This window comes from Stigmatopora nigra, chromosome 8 (genome assembly GCF_051989575.1).
Source record: "Stigmatopora nigra isolate UIUO_SnigA chromosome 8, RoL_Snig_1.1, whole genome shotgun sequence".
Taxonomy (NCBI): domain Eukaryota; kingdom Metazoa; phylum Chordata; class Actinopteri; order Syngnathiformes; family Syngnathidae; genus Stigmatopora; species Stigmatopora nigra.
Window position 1 is genome coordinate 9,722,709 of NC_135515.1, and position 18,967 is coordinate 9,741,675.

At 37.9% G+C, this 18,967-nt stretch overlaps 2 protein-coding genes across 8 annotated transcripts in view; one reads left to right on the forward strand and one right to left on the reverse strand.

Annotated features, from left to right (window-relative positions):
- Positions 1-4,139: 4,139 nt before the first annotated feature.
- hspb12 (heat shock protein, alpha-crystallin-related, b12) lies at positions 4,140-8,787 on the forward strand. Its single transcript, XM_077722374.1, has 3 exons — positions 4,140-4,843; positions 7,748-7,905; positions 8,190-8,787. The coding sequence occupies exons 1-3, from the start codon at positions 4,603-4,605 to the stop codon at positions 8,379-8,381; spliced, it is 591 nt and encodes a 196-aa protein (XP_077578500.1). The 5' UTR covers positions 4,140-4,602; the 3' UTR covers positions 8,382-8,787.
- Positions 8,788-10,164: 1,377 nt separating this feature from the next.
- Positions 10,165-18,967, reverse strand: part of LOC144200299 (chloride channel protein 2-like) — a 42,709-nt gene continuing 33,906 nt past the window's right edge. For all 7 annotated transcript variants that reach the window (XM_077722371.1, XM_077722367.1, XM_077722372.1 and 4 more), the window contains 4 exons: positions 15,928-15,966; positions 13,903-14,007; positions 12,137-12,223; positions 10,165-10,997 (listed from right to left, as the gene is read on the reverse strand). In XM_077722371.1, the coding sequence (XP_077578497.1) occupies positions 10,803-10,997; positions 12,137-12,223; positions 13,903-14,007; positions 15,928-15,966 (426 nt within the window). In that variant the 3' untranslated portion in view covers positions 10,165-10,802. The remainder of the gene's footprint in view (positions 10,998-12,136; positions 12,224-13,902; positions 14,008-15,927; positions 15,967-18,967) is intronic.

Genomic DNA, 18,967 nt, shown 5'->3' on the forward strand with positions numbered 1-18,967 from the left:
TGCATCCCACCAGCATGCAGAAAACCACTTAACTGTCCTTCAGGCAGTGTGTGTGTACATGTGAGTAAGAATGCTTTGTGTGCTTGTTATTATTATTATTATTATTATTATTGTTTTGATGCCAATTATTATTTTCACCCCAAAAATTAAAGCACAGATTTGACTCCTTTTTCAGTTGCATAGGGGAGCCTCTGTCATTGGTTCTCAACTGGGACCTGCAAGAGAGGGATTATACTCAGTTTGCATGATAATTTGCATTATATGTCATTTTTAACATACTATAATGTGCTTGTATTTTAAAAGTGCCTTTCAGAGCACCTTTTTTTAAGGAGGAACCTGATGACTGCCTTTGCAAAAAGGAATTGCTAGACATTGAAACAATAGTTTGGCCATTTTTTTTTTTTGTTAATAGAGGTACCATCTTAAAGAGAGGGCCCTCCCCTAAAAGTTTGATCTGTCATTTCCGTAGCAATCTAAATTGAGTCTGTGACCTATTTTTTTGTCCTAACCCAGCAGTTGAGAATCACTGCGGCGCTATATGTGATCTGGTATGTGTTTGTGTGTGAACATAAAGTATTGTAAGATGTCAGCAAGCTCATTTAGCTTGCACCATTTAATCCAACGGTTCCCTTTAAGCATTGGAGTTGGATTTTTTTTTACTGGTGCTAGACATTTTAAATATACATATGATTTAAATAGTAAATAGTTACCACTTTCATGACAAATATGGTAATTGCGTCCTGAGTTTTGTATCGAAAATGCCAGAGTGGATATTTGAGGTCAAATGTTGCAACAGCCAATTTGAGGTCGTCAGTGAAGTTACAAAAGCCCATTTCATATTTTAAACCCCAGTTATGTCCCCCTTCTAGTAGCATGTATTTGCATGGAAACAATTTATTGGTGTTCATATTATAAATCACAAATACATTGACTGTGTTGTCTAAAACATAAGTTTATCCTTTAAACTATTTAAAACAATTCTAATCCAATCTTGAAATCAACATCACTAATCATTCTTTCTACATATACAGGATACTAAATTCACTTGTTTCATGTCCAGGTGCGGAAGCTACGGAGTGTCCGTTATCAAGCAGTAGCTAACCCTGAGCACTAACACTGGGACTTTTCAAAATTTATGTATATGTATATGTATATGTATATGTATATGTATATGTATATGTATATGTATATGTATATGTATATGTATATGTATATGTATATGTATATGTATATGTATATGTATATGTATATGTATATGTATATGTATATGTATATGTATATGTATATGTATATGTATATGTATATGTATATGTATATGTATATGTATATGTATATGTATATGTATACGTATGTATACGTATACATATATACGTATACGTGTGTGTGTGCGTGCGTGCGCGTTTGAGTGTGTGTTTGAGTGTGTGTGTGTGTGTGCGTGCGTGCGCGTTTGAGTGTGTGTTTGAGTGTGTGTGTGTGTGTGCGTGTGTGTGTAAGGACTAAGAGACAGCAACAACTCAGGAGGATACATTGAAGCTGTGCCTTTCATTCTTCATTTTTGACCCCCCAAATTTGAAACCCCATGTTCCCTTTTTTCGCAGGGTGCAAAAAATGGCATCTGCCTTGGGAGTTCAAATATCCAGTTGCATTTCATGCAGCCGTAGGATGGCACATTTTTGACGTCATCGCCCTTTTGGGTGACATTAAAAGTGTGTCGATGCGAGGCGAGTTTGCGTATTTGTCCGGACACAGTGATGTGACCTCGTCGCTAGCCTGTCCTCTTCCTATATCTATTTGTCAAATGACACTGTCCATCTCTCTGAGTGTCATACCGTTGTCCAAGGATTTGCTTGCGTATGTTTGTGTGTGACATTCAGCGAGCGGACAGAACATTTTGGTCCACTGTATTTCTTGGCTCATTTGACTCATTTGCAAACAAGGGTGTTTGTCAAACTAAATATTTGCCTTTAAGTGACGAAAAAAGTTTCATCAATGCTCATAATCGCATGCACACACACACATTCACACCCATCCAGCTTGATGAATTTCCACCCTCTGTGCTTACTGTGTCTCCCTGTCATTTTCTTCAACTCCACCATCCCCTTTCCTCCCAACTTCTTTTGTCTCCATCCTTTCATATCTTCCTTCACAATCAAGGCCTTCAAGGGGCTTATTGTGTAACTCTGATGACTTCTAAATGCTACCTTTGCTGACAGGCAATTATCCCACCATTACAAAACCACCTGATGAAAAATGGATGTGTACCTCATCATCAACATCATTCTGTCCTCCTTTTCTTCTATTTTTTCCCCAATACAAGCAATTAGTGGGAGATGATGTTGTGATAAAGGTCTGTCAAGTACAATGCTGTAAAGACAGCCTGTTGCATAATTTATGTCCAGTTTAATATCAAAAACTAGATGTATGAAATGAAAAGAGTGGCTATAATCTCTACAATTGCTTAAATCACACTGGAGAAAAACAAGATTACAAAGAAACAGTTTAAAAATGAGTTGCAGAAGATGAAATGAATGTAATATGACAGCTTTACCCTCAGACTCTCATCAAACATACCTGCACCTCCCCCTTGAAATTTTAGCTTGCCATTTTTGTCTATTCCCTCCTTTAATTACTTGCTTCCTTCTTTGGCAGAATGTAATGAAATGAATATTGTCACCTTGGATTTGATAATAATAATCTTGTTTGCTGCATCTGACAGGTTAATAAAACATTGTTATTTGCAAGAAGATTTGTGTGATGTCAACAATAATTTTGACATTCTTTAGAACAGAATAGAATTAGTGGCTCTACTCAGGATCTATCACATATTTGACATTCAGCTAGCTGAAATACACTTGAACCCTGATTTGAATAAGCAGCAGAAGATGAATGAATGACTATAGAATGTCACATATAAGTCAGTACCTTATGAGAGTTGGAAGGGCGGAAAGCTCCATCGAATGCTTGATGACCATGATTTAATAATGAACTTACAATTTAATAAAGAAACAGACAGCTATTCACACTCGCCTTCACTGATGGGAATTGAACTCATGCTGCTTGCAGTCACGCAAAATAAAGTGCTGAAAATGAAAAATAGCCGAGATGATTAAAGAATTCCACGGAATCTTCGAGTTAGTACGTGCACGTGCCTCATCTCCCTCATATAGGCCTCAGTAGAGTTTTTTAAGTTACATAGTGTATTTAGTATTTTTTAGTAAGCCACATTCAACCCAATCACTCAATACCCTTAATTGGGTGATCATAAAGTAATGTGTAATACATTGATTAAATTTAAAAAAATGAGATTTGGTCCCTATTGTCATTGCCTCTACTTCTTATTCCATAAGTTGCTGGTCCTTAGAGGTGGTCCTGGTCTCTTGCCTTGGGGTCTTTTGGCATATTTACTGGCAAGCTGTGCCACTTTATCACAGTTTCACAAAATTAGCTCAGCCAAATACTGTTTTTTTTAATTTCAAATGTGTTGGCACTCTTCCCTAAGACCTGACTAATGAAGTCACACCTGAGTAAGAGATGCTACATAAAAAAAAGACTGTTCTCTTTTTATCTATTTTGCGCCTCATAAGATTTTATTGCTATTTGTCTTTGTCACCCCCCCCCCCCCCCCCCCGAACATTAGTTTCCAATTCGTGTTTCCATTCTTATCTGATTGTTCTAGTGTATATTTAGCGCCATTACTTTTTAAGTTTTGTTATACCTACTAAATTGCTCATGAATGGACATGTATGAATGGGTCTAAACCTATTAAATTTATGAAATACTTTATTCAAATACAAATAAAATTTAGCTATTTATTACGATTTCTATATCATTTGATTGTAGGGTTCCCAAGTACTATGCTGGAGCCCATCTCAATTTACACCAACTTTTTTGTTTCAATTCATAGTCACTTTCACACTAATGCAAATCAAAAAACTTAAATGATGTACATACACGTACTTGCTTAAAAGTAATGTCTAAAGTAATGTGATGTCATGACAAAGCATAAACCTGAAAAAGCGCTATATCGAATAAAATGAGGCATAAAAACATACAGTACACTCAAACTGAAGAGGGTTGATGGAAATTTCAACGTCAAATTGGAAAATATCGCTCTCATTTATATTGTAGTGCAAGTGGGGTGTTTGATTAGATTTGTTTTGATTTTTTTTCTTCTGCCTTTGTGTTTTTCATCAAGAACTTTGTGCATGTATTTTGTGCCATTCCATTAGCCAGTAAGCAAATGTTCTTGCATTATTGATAAAGACTTAACACTGCAGGCAATGTTAGTCTAACTAATGATCTGACCCTTCCTCCTTCCTGCCTGCTGCTATTTCTACTCGCATGACTGAGGTATCATCTAAAGTCTGCGCCACCTTATCTCAGCTCTCTTAGGGGGTCTTCACATTTTATCAGTTTGTGCGTTGCATTTCTGGCTCAAGTGGTGGGCTGTTGGCCATCTATGGTTACCTGCGAGCTGTGGTGTGCACCATTGTCCCACAATGCACTGGGGATTTATAAAGAAGCCTCTCCACTGAGAGGCTTTGTTTTTAGAGGCTGTTGTGTGAGTTGGACTGTGTTAGAAAGGAACCTGAATTTGATGCTATGGAATCAGTGACTTCTTCTAGTCGCAGATCCTCCTCGTCATACCGTTACAGCGCATCATCCAGTAGTTTTCGGTCTGAAGGTTCAAGGCCTGGATCATGTGACTCCTTGGATGACATCTTGGAGCCATTTCTTGACTCCTCAGATTCATCCAGTCTTTTTTGTGAAGAGAGTCATGGCGGGCCCGCTTGCCAGCAGGCCCCATTCGGCAGGAACAGAAGATCCTCTCATGGGAACAGTGGTAAGTCCTTCAATCCTACACCACACTTGACAAATATCCCAAAACAGTACACAGGCCACATACTTAAGATTACGGTAACAATAAGGTAATTATTGTATGTATACTAAGGCGACCAGAACATATGTACATTGTGAATGTAAATACTCACTGTGCTGCTGAGACCATCACTTCCTGATAAAGTGCCACAATCTTTGTGCACCCATTTCATTAATACAGTGTTCCCTCGCTACTTCGCTGTTCAGCTATCGCAGACTCAGAGCTTCGCAGATTTTTTGGAGGAAAAAAAAAATACAAATATTACATTAAAACAACATATTTTACAGTTTCATTTTGTTATAACACATTTTAAAAGCCTTACTATACATGGTTATTTTTTAAAAAATGCCTTACTATACTTGGTCATTTCTAAGAAATTCCCATGTGAGAGGCTGGAGTTCGATTCCTAGATGGGAAACATTTTCCCTTAGTTGTTTCTATATAGTTCTAGTCAAGACTTTCCATTAATGACAAAAGAAAGTGTGGCCAAATTGTGGCGTAGAAGTTAAGTCACTTGACTCCCATCTAGGAGACCTGGGTTCAAATCCCGGTTGGGACACATTTTCACTTAGTTGTTTCTGTGTTCTTGCAATCAAGACACTCAAATGATTACAAAGGAAAGTGTAGGTACTTCGTGGCGAAGTGGTTAGCTCACTGTCTCTTGTCTGGGAGACCTGGGTTCAAATCCTGGTTGGGACACATTTCCACTTAGTTGTTTCTGTGTACTTCTTGTCAAGACACTCAAATGATTACAAAGGAAAGTGTAGTGACTTGGTGGCGTAGTGGTTAACACACCTGTCTCTCGCCTGGGAGACCTGGGTTCAAGTCCCGGTTGGGACACTTTTTCCACTTAGTTCTTTCTGTGGACTTCTTCTCAAGACACTCAAATGATTACAAAGGAAAGTGTAGTCACTTGGTTGGTGCAGAGGTTAGATCACTCGTCTCCCGTCTGGGAGACCTGGGTTCGATTCCCGGTTGGGACACTTTTTCACTTAGTTGTTTCTGTGGACTTCTTCTTAAGACACTCAAATGATTACAAAGAAAAGTGTATTCACTTGGTTGGCGCAGAGGTTAGATCACTCGACTCCCGTCTGGGAGACCTGGGTTCGATTCCCGGTTGTGACACTTTTTCACTTAGTTGTTTCTGTGGACTTCTAAAAATACTCAAATGATTACAAAGAAAAGTGTAGTCACTTGGTTGGCGCAGAGGTTAGATCACTGGACTCCCGTGTGGGAGACCTGGGTTCGATTCCCGCTGCCGTCGTTTGGCTGAAAATAACTGAAAAGAAGAATTGATCAATGGAATAAGAAGAAGGAAAAAAAAAAAGAAAAAACTTTTTAATTTATATTAAACACTTAGTCATACTTTTCAGCAAAAGGTTATATTCCGAACTGCCTTCGGCAGTTCGGAAGACAGTTGAAGGACCTGTCTGTGCGAAAGGCGTTCTCGGGTCGGCCTTCGGCCGACCCTCGACCGCTTGCTTGGTCAGTGAACCGCCGACACCGGGAAGCGAACTCACGTTCTCTCGGTGCAAAGGCGAGTGTGCAACCCACTACACCAACTCGTGCCCCACTTATACATAGGTGTTGAAACGTTTTATCCAAGGAAATGGGGTGAAACACTTAGTCATTTTTTGGACAAAATGCTTCATCCACCACCGAATACTTATACACTTAAACACTTAGGCATTTTAACTTATTCTTTTAACTGAATATTTGGAAAATCTTTGCCGGCACTGGGAATTGAACCCAGGACCACACCGGTGGTAGACTGATGACTTAGCCACTGGGCTACCAACCTGTGGGCGAAAGCAGTAGTACTTATAGTTTTGTCCAAGGAAATGGGGTTAAACACTTAGTCATTTTTTGACTAAATGTTTCATCCACCACTGAATACTTATACACTTAAACACTTAGGCATTTTAACTTATTCTTTTAACTGAATATTTGTGGAAAAATCATTGCATGCACTGGGAATTGAACCAAGGACCAATGAGTTGGCAGACTGATGACTTAGCCACTGGGCCACCACCCTCACACATATACATGGTTGTTGAAACGTTTTATCCAAGGAAATGGGTAAAACACTTAGTGATTTTTTTGACTAAATGTTTCATCCACCACTGAATACTTATACACTTAAACACTTAGGCATTTTAACTTATTCTTTTAACTGAATATTTGTGGAAAAATCATTGCATGCACTGGGAATTGAACCAAGGACCAAAGAGTTTGCAGACTGATGACTTAGCCACTGGGCCACCACCCTCACACATATACATGGTTGTTGAAACGTTTTATCCATGGAAATGGGTAAAACACTTAGTCATTTTTTTGACAAAATGCTTCATCCACCACTGAAAACTTATTCAGTTAGACACTTAGCCATTAGAACTTATTCTTTTAACTGAATAATATTCAGAAAATCATTGCAGGTACTAGGATTTGAACCCAGGACCCAGAGGTGGCAGACTGATGACTTAAACACTGAGCCACCACCCTCTGAGAGCATCTGGCTGTATCTGCAGCTTTACCTCTTTCATTTATCTGAGTAATAGTGGCAATAGTAATCTTTGCAGCCACTGGGATTTGAACCCAGGACCACTGAGGTGGGAGACTGATGACTTATCCACTGGGCCACCACCCTGTGAGAAATTTGGTAGTATCTGCACTTTTACCTCTTTCATTTACCTGACTGATCCACTGGGCCACCACTCTACAGGATTATGCAGTAGTATTTGTTGTTTTGTCTCTTTCCACTCCCAGATCATACTTAGTACTTTAGACCATGTCTTGTCTACATTATCAGTGATATTCGAGGGATTACTGTACAGCCCATTGTGTCTACAGGCTCTTCGTGTTTTACAGCTCCAGTAGGTGGCACAATGCCAGTTTCTCAGACCAATGCCGGAGGTGTACAACTAGTAGGTGACAGCTACTACATATCTGCTGATGTCAGCCGCTTTGAGCCACATGACATTGTGGTGATAGCGTACAACCACCATGTTGTCATTCACGCTGAAAAGGTGTGTATTTTACAAATGATTATACAATATATGGATTAGAGGAACAAATAAGCAAATGACTTGTATTAATTATTGAATAACTCATTTACTACTTGTGCTGTTTGGGGTCATTGGAGGATGTGGAGACTAGAGTACAACAATTTAGTCACAATCTGGACTGGTTGCCAGTCAATTGCATAGCAGATTTAGAAAAATGACCATGATTCATTTTTTAACAGGCTGGATTCCCTAGAGAAAATTCAATCACAGAGAGAAAAGGGTAACTTTCTTTTTGTGTCTTTCAGGTCAAAGATGATGGTAGTGTCAGTGACACTTTCACCCATAAATCCCTGTTCCCAAAGGACATGAACCCCCTTTCAGTCAGTGGGACCTTTAACAATGATGGTTTCCTGGTTGTTAGTGTCCAACGGGCCAACTCGACAGATTGCCAAAATAACCAGGCTGTCTCAACTTACCGCAGTGAAGCTTACCTTTGATCACCAACCAAAAATTCTACCTTTCCAGGGTGTTGTTATAATTCTGATTAATTAGGACTGGTGGGTAACTCATGGCTAGTGCACCAGACAATAGGCTATACTGAGGCTTAAGATAAATGTGTAAATTACATTCCCATGGCATTTTCTACAAATGGCATGCTTTAGCTTTGGTTTTTCCAATTTTATGCCTGCATTTTCTTCGTTACCTATAAAGAATGGGACACAATTTTCTGTTTTCAGTCTTTTTATGCCTAATCACATTTATTTTCTTGATCAAATGAAACAGACAGATGTAGAGTTTTACAGTGTTATTTTCATGTATGGTAAATTGACATTTGGAATACATATATACAAAATAAACAAGTTGGCCGTCTATAAATTAAAAGACTGCTGGAGATGAAATGGTCTTTCTAGTATGTGGCTCACTCTCAACATACATTCTTGTTTTTATTTTATATTTTTTTTATTTCACTTTTGAGGTATTTTTTTAACAAAAATAATGTTATCTTTGTATACATGTCATCAATCAAGACATGGTTACAATAGGTGAACAACAGTTATTGCACAATTTGACTATTTACATGTAGATCATGTGAACAGCTCTTAAAAAACATCAACAACAGACTATGATTATTCCTGTCTAATAAATATGCATCTTAATCTAATCAAAGAAAAGAGTAGTTCTTAAATGGTGAACAGGATAATCCTGATTAAGCAGATATAACACAAAGATTGGCCCAGAGAGAAGAAAAAGCCTTCTAGTAGATTTCTTTTAGTCCCCGTGGAGGGCAAACAAGATCTTGGTTGCTATGACTATTTCGGCATGCTTGGAGAATAGGCCCGCATGAGAAGTACCATTTCTCTATGTAGAATTCCCCTACCAACTCCACAATCAATTGCTATGAGATCAAAAACACTAACACATGAAGTATACTGGTCCCTTTGACATGCATCTCTTCTGGCATTCTGCATATAAAACAACAGCCTGAAGGGCTACCATGACTCTGGCTCTACTGCTACTACTACTACTACTACAGGTATGTTTGTGCAGGAAAAAGTTAAATTGTTTCACACAATAAAAGACATCTGAATAATAAAAATCATCATCCACAACTCAATATTAAAAAAAAGATCTCTTGAGAAGAGAAGAAGAATCAAACATCATGGAATGGTTAACCGAATACATTAAATTATGATTGTATAATGCAGTCATGAGGATATGTTAAAATTTGATGAAGCTGCACTTTCTTTACAATATCTGTATAAAAGTAAAACTCCATGGATGGAAGGCATATTCCAATTAAATATGTCCATGCTATGGTGTTTCACCTTTCATGGCTACAGCGAATGAAACCAGTGCAAAACTTGTTATAACGACAAAAGTGTAAGGCACGACTGTAGGGAAAAAAAATAAAGTGGAAACATTTCCGTACGTTGCCGTGGACATGGCGGAAGGAAGACGAGTCAGTGTTTTCTTTCCATTTAGCTCGCATTAAATATTAAATACACATTACTTATCGTATGCCATGTCAAACTTATTGCTGACCAGGAAAGCACTCTGCCATTAAAACAATGATAGCTCAGATTTTACCTGTCAACTTTTCTTATGACGGCTTCAGAAATAATTTAGTGGCAGGCAAATGTGATTATTTAAAAGCAAAACATCGAAAATTAATTACTGGTTAGGTACATAGAGTATTTCTACCTTGATGACATACGTCATCTGCTCTGCGATTGGCGAACAAAGACGGATTGATGAGGAAGCCAAGAATAGCTTGTTGGATAATGATAACTTCCATTTTACTGCCATCCATTTGCTTCCTAAAACTTGTTTTCTTCTTTTGCTCGCTCAATTACATCCATTTACCACCCACTCTGATCAGTAAGAGCTATATTTAGATGACATTTTATGTATACAATGTGCCGTTCATAAAGTCAAAATATGAAAAACACCCACAATATGCCTTTCTAGTACGAAAAACATTGCTATCACCAAAAATAGTGCCTATTAAAATCATATCCATAAAATGATAGCAAAATGCACCTCTACCTTTCTACACAAAACATGCATTATAATCATTTCTCACCAAACTTACAGTACACACAGTGCAAGACTAAGTGATAGGCTGGTTCACTCATCAATGTTTGCATGTGAATATCTCTTTTTTCCCCAAAGAGTTCACTATTTGTGGCTGACACTGAGAAGGGAAAAGTTGGTGAAGAGTTCCTTTTGGAGTGTCTGGAACATTGCAAGGTTCTTGTGGAGTTTATTGCAATGGTGCAGTAAGGTAAGAGATGAGAAGAACAATTGAGTAATACGAATTCTTTCCACTTGAAATATTGATCCGAGGCTATGAGGAATTAGGGGATTACGAACCAAAGTGCGCCCCCCTTTGACGCTTCATCTGTCTATTCCCGTAATCACTGAGACTTTTCGTCAGACTCTGACAGGGTGCATTCACCGGGCAGCGACGTGCTCTTTTGGCGATCCCACAACTTGTGGAGCTCGGTGGCCTCATTCTCACTACTGCTAGTGCCGCTCTCTCGGAAGCTGGCCAGTGGCGGGCGTACCTTCACGCCTTTCACTGTCACAGAGCCCTCGATGGCTTTTCGAAGCTGGGTGGATATGAAATAGACAAGTCAAGTGAAGCTCCTTGGGATTGGTTTTAAGGCATCTAAAATGAGGCTCCAGAACTCCACACAATCCTTGTGAGGAGAAGTGATCCGATGAAAGAATGAATGAAACGAAATTTTAGTTTGAAAATGCTATTCTCCGTTCATTTATTCATTCCTTCATCATCTGTAGTGCTTATCCTCTTGAAAGTCAATTTAAGTTCCATCATTGCGCTATTTAAATTTTTCTAATTTCATGATAGGTTGCCTGTAAAATTTGTTAAGTAACACGTCTCTACAGTGTTTGTTATTGACTACCAGAAAATTATTATTCCAAAATATATGTTTGGTGTTCTTGCTTTTATAGATAATGTCCCAATATATTTCTGAGCAACGGCTATGCAAATGATTAAAATCATCGCCCTACTTCCATATGCCATGCAGTGACACTATAATAGCATGCCTGTCTGAAGTGTCAAGCTGTTTTTTTATTTTTTTTATCTGCTTTGGATGGGCTATTGTTTGCTGCTGAAACGCAGAACAAAAACACCTAAATGTCGGGGACGAGCGATGGGCTTAGCAACCATTCTCTCTCCATTTTCAGGCCAATTGACAAAGAGTAGGAATAGGGAGTGGTAGCAGAGTTAAATTTGTTATTCAATAAGATTGAGGCAGAGAATGGACATCTATAAAAGATGGCAGTAGCAAGAAGCTTTCTGCCACTTTACATACGTATACAGAAACTTTCATTGTGTGAGGACTGAAAATAAATAAAATCTCCACTACTGACTCAATTTGTCAGGTTAACACTGATACCTTGACAAAATGAGTTGTATTAACTTGAATAATCAAGCTTGTAGACATTATTTTTATGAGCTAAGTGATCAAATAGGAATATTTCCTTAGCCACTATGCCTTCAAAAAAAGGGTATGGTCAAAAACATAGTCAACCAGGCTCTTTAGCTGAATTGTCTGTCTTGTGCTTCATTTTAGGAATTCCACTTGGATATTTCATGTAGATTTTCATACCGTATATATGCTTACATTTTAATAGCTTCCTTAATATTGAGAATTACAAAACACAAAAAAAAAAGTTTAGGGGGATGACTCATATAAATTGTAATTATAATAAGTGTCATTACCTCTTTAAGGGAAACAACTCCAATGAGGCGTCCGATACTTGTGACATATGCGTGGTCAAGGCCCAGAAGGGAAAAGATGGTGTGTGTCTGGAAGAAGAACATCCACAGTAAGGACAATTGCATGACATTGACAGAACAGACACTTTTACGCAGATAAAAAAACAGCATTTCGATTGTTTTCATGTATTGGCCAGAAATGCCAGCAGTCTAAAATTATACTTTTTCCACACAAAACACTGCTGAAGAGGTTGTAAACACTTAAGTATGCATGCCAAATAAGGCCACCTTCTTTATATTTTAAATAATTTACTCTGTTGGTCACAGTAAATCTGAACTGCCCGTTATATCTGCAACAGCAAACCATGCGTGTGTGTCCCTTTTATCTAATATCTCCTGATATGAAGTAAAGAATTACAGGCTGAATTGAGGAGATAGGATTAAAATGGGCTAAGGAAGGTTTCAAAAAGGCTGCCATTTGTGCACAGGTATTTAAGACACATTTAAAAAAAAAAGATAAGAGGATATGATGTGGAGCACTACCGAGGTTCAGTCAATCTCAAGGTGCCTCACATCCGTTCATAAGTACAAATAAAGTACATAACAGGGAGACTTTACTTGGATCTTTTAGTGGGTAAAAATAGCTGTTCTTGACCAACAGTCAGGACAAGTGTTCCACATTCTACACTTGATAGCTTGTATTGATTATAATTAAAAAAAAAATCATTTTCTTAAATCCTTCAGCTTGAGAGCTTTTACACCTGGATTCAATGAAGATCCCTTCAAATCACACTAATTTCAGCATATGTACAGCAGTGACACTTAGAATCCATTATGTGTTGTCTACATGCTGAATAGAGGACAAAAATGTCGGTTTGCTGCAGAAAGGTTAAAAAGGAGATCTTGCACAAGATATTGAATGTCACATACGTATAAACTGTCTGGCATGTCTGTAGACAGCATTAAGTGTTGCATTGGGCTGTATTTGATATTCTGAAGGAGATTGTGTGCGGTGTTGGCTTTTACTGTGGTAGTGATGGATGGGACGCAGAATCCCTCTCTTAAATGTTTAAAAGGTATCAACCCAGCACCCAGACAACAAAGGACAGAGAGAAGGTAGTGTTGTGAACAGAGGATATTAGATACCCCCACAGCTGCAAGCCACACAATTAGAAGGTAGCATGTTTGGAAACATTACATGATCGTGTGTGAGTGTGGAGGAACACTGTTGAAAGTGCGTCTCCACTAGCAGGAGTTCCTCACCTTTTTGGCCGTGGGGCACAACTTTTCCAGTTCAAAGTTGCCTGCTGCCATTCAAATATTATTTGTATAATATCTTTGCAAATTGTGATTAGAATTTAAGGGTGGCCCAGTGGAGCGGGTGTTTAGAGTGTCTGCCTCACAGTTCTGAAGTCCTGGGTTCAAACTTAGGTCATGTGTGTGGAGTTTGCATGTTCTCCCCGGGCGTGCGTGGGTTTACTCTAGGTATTCCGTTTGGGATAGGAAATGCAAATTACTTTATGACCCAAAGGTTGAAGAATGCCCGTTTTACAGCATCTTGCAACAAAGAGTATTTGACATATTATACAATATGATTAATATAATACATCCAACTAAAATCAAGCTAGAGGCAAAGGAATCAAGAAGTACAATGTCTGTGAAATCTGATTACTGAAAAAGGGGTAATGTAAATAAGTGTGGAAAGAAATACCAGTCTTAATATTTGGCCGTATGAAGACAAAGTGTAACAATTGGATTGATAGTAAGACCTTATGTAGTGATGTGCGCTCCACCAGTTGGAATGGTGCAGGGTCAATCTTGCAGTTGTTAAAGTTGACTTGCTCATCAAGCTGCATCTCTTCCCACTCAGCTATCTATATTAAATATACAGACAGACATGGTGAGCAATTGGAATATGGAGAAAGAACAAAAAAAATCCATTATAACATCTATTCTGTGAAACGTATAAGAACAAAGTGATTTGTCAACCCACTTTAAACGATATTCAAATTCCCAATGAAGTTAATGTCCATTATTATTCATACTATACTTTTCTTACTCAATGTACAAATTTGCTTGTTTGAGATTGTCTCTGCTGTCAAAATGTGAGTTTTATAATAATAATAATGTGCCACAATAGGAGATAAGAATAGACTGCTGTGGCAGAGGGCTGACTTGTACTTGAGGCCATGATGTAATAACGTGCAGAATATTGCTTGTCATTGTCTTACAATAATAATAAGAAATGTCTATAGAAAAGACAAGGGCAGTATCATGTTAGTTCCAAACCTGTATGTCACTTCGTTACCCCTATTAATAGTTACCACAATAGTTTTGCTTTTTTTTCCCGTCCATCTCAGAGCATACACAACAGAGGCCAGCATGGCTTTCGTTCTAAAGAATAGATTTTTAACTTGTATTTGAACTTGCGATGGACTGTTAACTGAGAATGATTTCTTGAAGTGCGTTTGAATTAATGTGCCAATATGCTTAACACCGTTTGGAGTGTTTTTTAATCCAGTTCTACTCCCTAAATGATCAAAGTTTATCACCATTTAATGTTGGTATCCGATCTTGCCTTTGACATGAAGAGTTTTCTCCAGATTATAGAATACATTTTATGTCATTATTCACAATAGATAAGTAAAACACATGCATTTTGCAATTGAATGCCATTAGGTTCAGTTTTACATTTTGTAGTGTTTTTAAATTTGATATTAAATGGCTGGGATGGGCTACAGCACCCCTAAAACCCTTGTGAGGATAAGTGGTTCGGGTAATGAATGAATTCTAAATATCCCAACACACTCACTTGATTCTGATTTGGATATAAACTTATTATAGCACATTCCTATTTTTGTCTCTATATGGGATTTTAAATAGGAACAGAAGATGTCTAAACTAGCTTTCAAAACGAACTACTCTGAGGCAGTACAGTACATTGAATTAGAGAAAGCTATTTTCTAATTCAGTTTAATGTGAGCAGACATCTTAATGCAGATGGCAGAGTAGCCCCTGCCGTACATTAAACAGGGGACACTTAAAGATACATTTACATTCTGAGCTATGAACCTGAAGAAACAGCACCCTTGAAACATGCTCATGTTAAATTATGTGTGCTGTCAGTCCCATCATAGAAGACAGCCAAATTATAATATAGGACCTCTTAAAAATCTGCTCCCTCTCATAGCCAATCACTGGCCTGGGAACCATATTGAAGTGATGTCTAAATCATGTATTATATAACACAGTCAGTGAGGGAAATGGACAGTGAACCAGGAGGAGAACAAATATAATGAACCAACAGATAGTAGCATCATGAAGGATGAATAAAAAGAAATCAATGTAATTATAAAATTAAAAAAAGAAAGTCCAGATGCAGAAAGTGGATGAGATATACTATACATGACACTTGGATAGATCATTGCACACAGGAATTGAAAATTTACTGGACATAAAAACCTCCACCGCTGCACCAATTTCTCCATCTTAGAAGCTAGGCTGGCTGATATCCACATCCATTTTCATGGTTAAATCAACCACAAGTGGCTTTGTGTAAGAACTATCATTTTTGCTTTCTGGAGGAGAGAGATACTACTAATAGAAAAATTTAAGGAGAGCTGTAAGGAATTTTGTTGGATGCACAGATTGGCTAACAATGGTAGCTTCTGATTTCAGATGCTGCCTCCACAAAGAAAAAAATATATATATATACATATACATTTTTAGTAGCTTGTTTGTGCTTTGTAATTTGTTTTTGGCACAGAGTTCAAAGTGCAAACACATTGTCTTACCTCTCTGATCGTCATATCATCTTCCAAATCGTCGTCATCCTGCAGACATAAAAGCCAAGGTGAAGACCAGTAAAACTATAGATGACATGCATTTGATTACTTTTTAATGGGAAGAAAATGTTAGGTCAGCATGACATGATGTATGACGTCCTGTTGGCTACTTGCACTTTTAAAGTGTAGCTCTTCTGTCAGTGTAGCAAGTGAAATGATATACTAATATGGTCAAATAGGGTCAACTGTGCATCACATCATGAGTGCTACACTACACAACTGTCCTGAGAACAGTGGGTAGAAATAGAATGAGCGACTAAAGGAGTGCTTTTAATAAGGGAAAGAGGATGATTTATGACATGTCTGCACAGATGATCATTATAAAGATGGATGATCACCACCCTTGGAGACCCCGACTGATAACTTCCAGTTTGACATTGCCAATGCTGTTTAACAAGACGAAACAATACTCGCAACACAGCCTCGAAAGAAAACTGGGATCATAGTAATGTGCTAGGCAATTGCCAATTGTTTGCTCTGACTTTAAGGTGTGCTGGTAAGAAAGAATGGAAGGGAAAAGTAACCAAGACCCTGGGGTTTATGGCAGTCTGAGCTAATTTGTCCTCATCGCTGCAGTGGACGACCTGTTGGTAACCCTAGCAACTGCAACCATGGGTTGCTCTACGGTAACTCTATGCAAGCAGAGGGCAGTTGTGTCTGGAGTTGATGAGACCAAGTATACGACACACACACCATCCACACACACTTAATTGCCACAATCTCACTAATCATTGTCAAATAACAAAACCTGTTTGTCACTGCACTGTTTTAAAATATAAATAATTAATATTCTACTGAATGATTGCAAACGATTCCTTATGAGGGCGGTTTTAGATTTAAAGAGACAGAGTGAGAGACAGTAAAAGATTTTAGATTTTCTCCAGAATAAAAACTTGGAGACATCTACTGTGTTGCCCATTATAAGAGGAGGGGTCTCTTCAGGGAAATAATTCAATCTCTGACTGAACAAGAAAATACTCAAATCTATCTGGCAGGCTGTCGCACAAATCCAGGTGGACCTGAAGTCTCTAATGGAAAGAATAACACACACACACACACACACACACACAAAAACTCCTACAGACACGATCCAGAAGAATGAAAGATTTAAAATATGTATATCAATGACAACCCATATCAAATATATATATATATTCAAACATACTTACATCAATGATCACAAAACATGTCTATGTATTGCAGCTCAAAAATGTCAGCCGCATGTGTATAGTGTGATTACTTAATGTCTTTGAAAAGTTAATTTAGAGTCTGGACAAAATGAGTGTTTGTATATCTAAAAATGACATCAGAAAACCCCCTGAGTGCTGACAAAAGACCATGGTGCTTGCTATGGTGTTCCTGTGAACTGATCAAGATTAGAACATCCCGTTGCTCTTCCATTCCCTCCCTTCATCGTGTGCTCATCAGCTATCCAGCTTTACATCCAGACACAATCTTCCAATTAGTGTCAGCCGTAAAAGGCTGCATTAGCAAGGTTATGGAGAAACTAAACAAAGCTAGAGGTGCACAAGAGAAAGTAATACGGTCAGTTAGAAACCATTTTCACATTGGTAGTGCTACACATGGAGGCAAAAAGCTTATTTATGACTATAAATCAAGGGTTTCACCATTCATGGTTAGAATTGCGTTTTTGTTGCATTACCTTTGGGAGTACTCTTGGTGACTGGGGGGAGTAACATTTTCGTTCAAAATCGTAAAAAAATGCATGAATCAATCCATCAGGTACAAAAATTTGTCAGAATAATAAATTGCGTTAAGCTTACTTGCTATGGGTTCATATTTTATTCTTCTCTTTCTTGTTTACCTATATATATATATAACCACATCTACACCTACGGACGACTATATCTATGTCTACATCTCTAGCTATACCAAAAGCAATCCACAGTTTTTCCCTAGTGCTTTATCCAAGAGGGGGACATTACCACAGTAATCACATGCATGCAATTAACCAGATTTTCTTGCTACTAATGATAACTTCTTTGCTCATAGTTTACAAATTCTATTACTGCTTTACCGCTGCATTTGATTAGAAGGCAGGCCTTGACATCATTGTTAATTGCTTTGGAGTTAATGCAATGCTGTGGAAAAGGATAATGTTCAGCTCTGGTGCAATTCTTTCCTACGTCATCAACTGTGGACCCTTCTCAATTCTTTAAGTAGGAGAGTTAAATCACCACCATAGCACTTGCAATAGAGGGTAATTGGATTTCTATTATAGTATAGTGGCATTGAATACCTTTTGCTTAAGTGGTACATTCAATTTGTGCTCTGATTTTGTAGTTTATCTCCACATATCGTTTCACCATATAACAAATTAAAAAAAATAGCATATCGCCTTGAGATTCCCTGTAAAACCAGCATAAGAATGAAGAAAAAATAAATACAAACCAGCAAACACACAAAAACTGAGCCCACAAGCTATCATAAATAAAGTATGACAGCATTATGAAAAGTCAAGATAGAAAAAAATAATGAGAAAACAGAGACTGAGAGGCTGGGCCACATCATTTCTCTGAGACAGACTACTGATGTCATTTACACTGCATCAATATTTCATCACCAAAATCGAGGGAGAAGAGGCAGTGTGGTGTCAAGGCTTTTGAAAAGTCATAAAGATGCTCAAAGAGTGTAAAGCATAGATGCATCTAGATAGTACCTAAACAAACAACAAGAACAATGAAACTCTGGAGAACTAACTTGATCAAACACAGGGGACAACACAAAATTTGAAAAATATTCTTGGATAAAATAATCCATATGTATGACTGACCCGTGTGCTATAACAAAAAAAAAGAGCAGTCATAATTGTAATACTAATTGTGATAAAAACCCACATAACTCAAATATTAACAGGTGCTACACATGAAAACACGCTAGCCTATCAAGGCATTATGTGTCATTTCAGTGTTAAGATACAAAGACTAATGAATGCTTTAGATCCTATTTAGATTAAAACTAATAATGC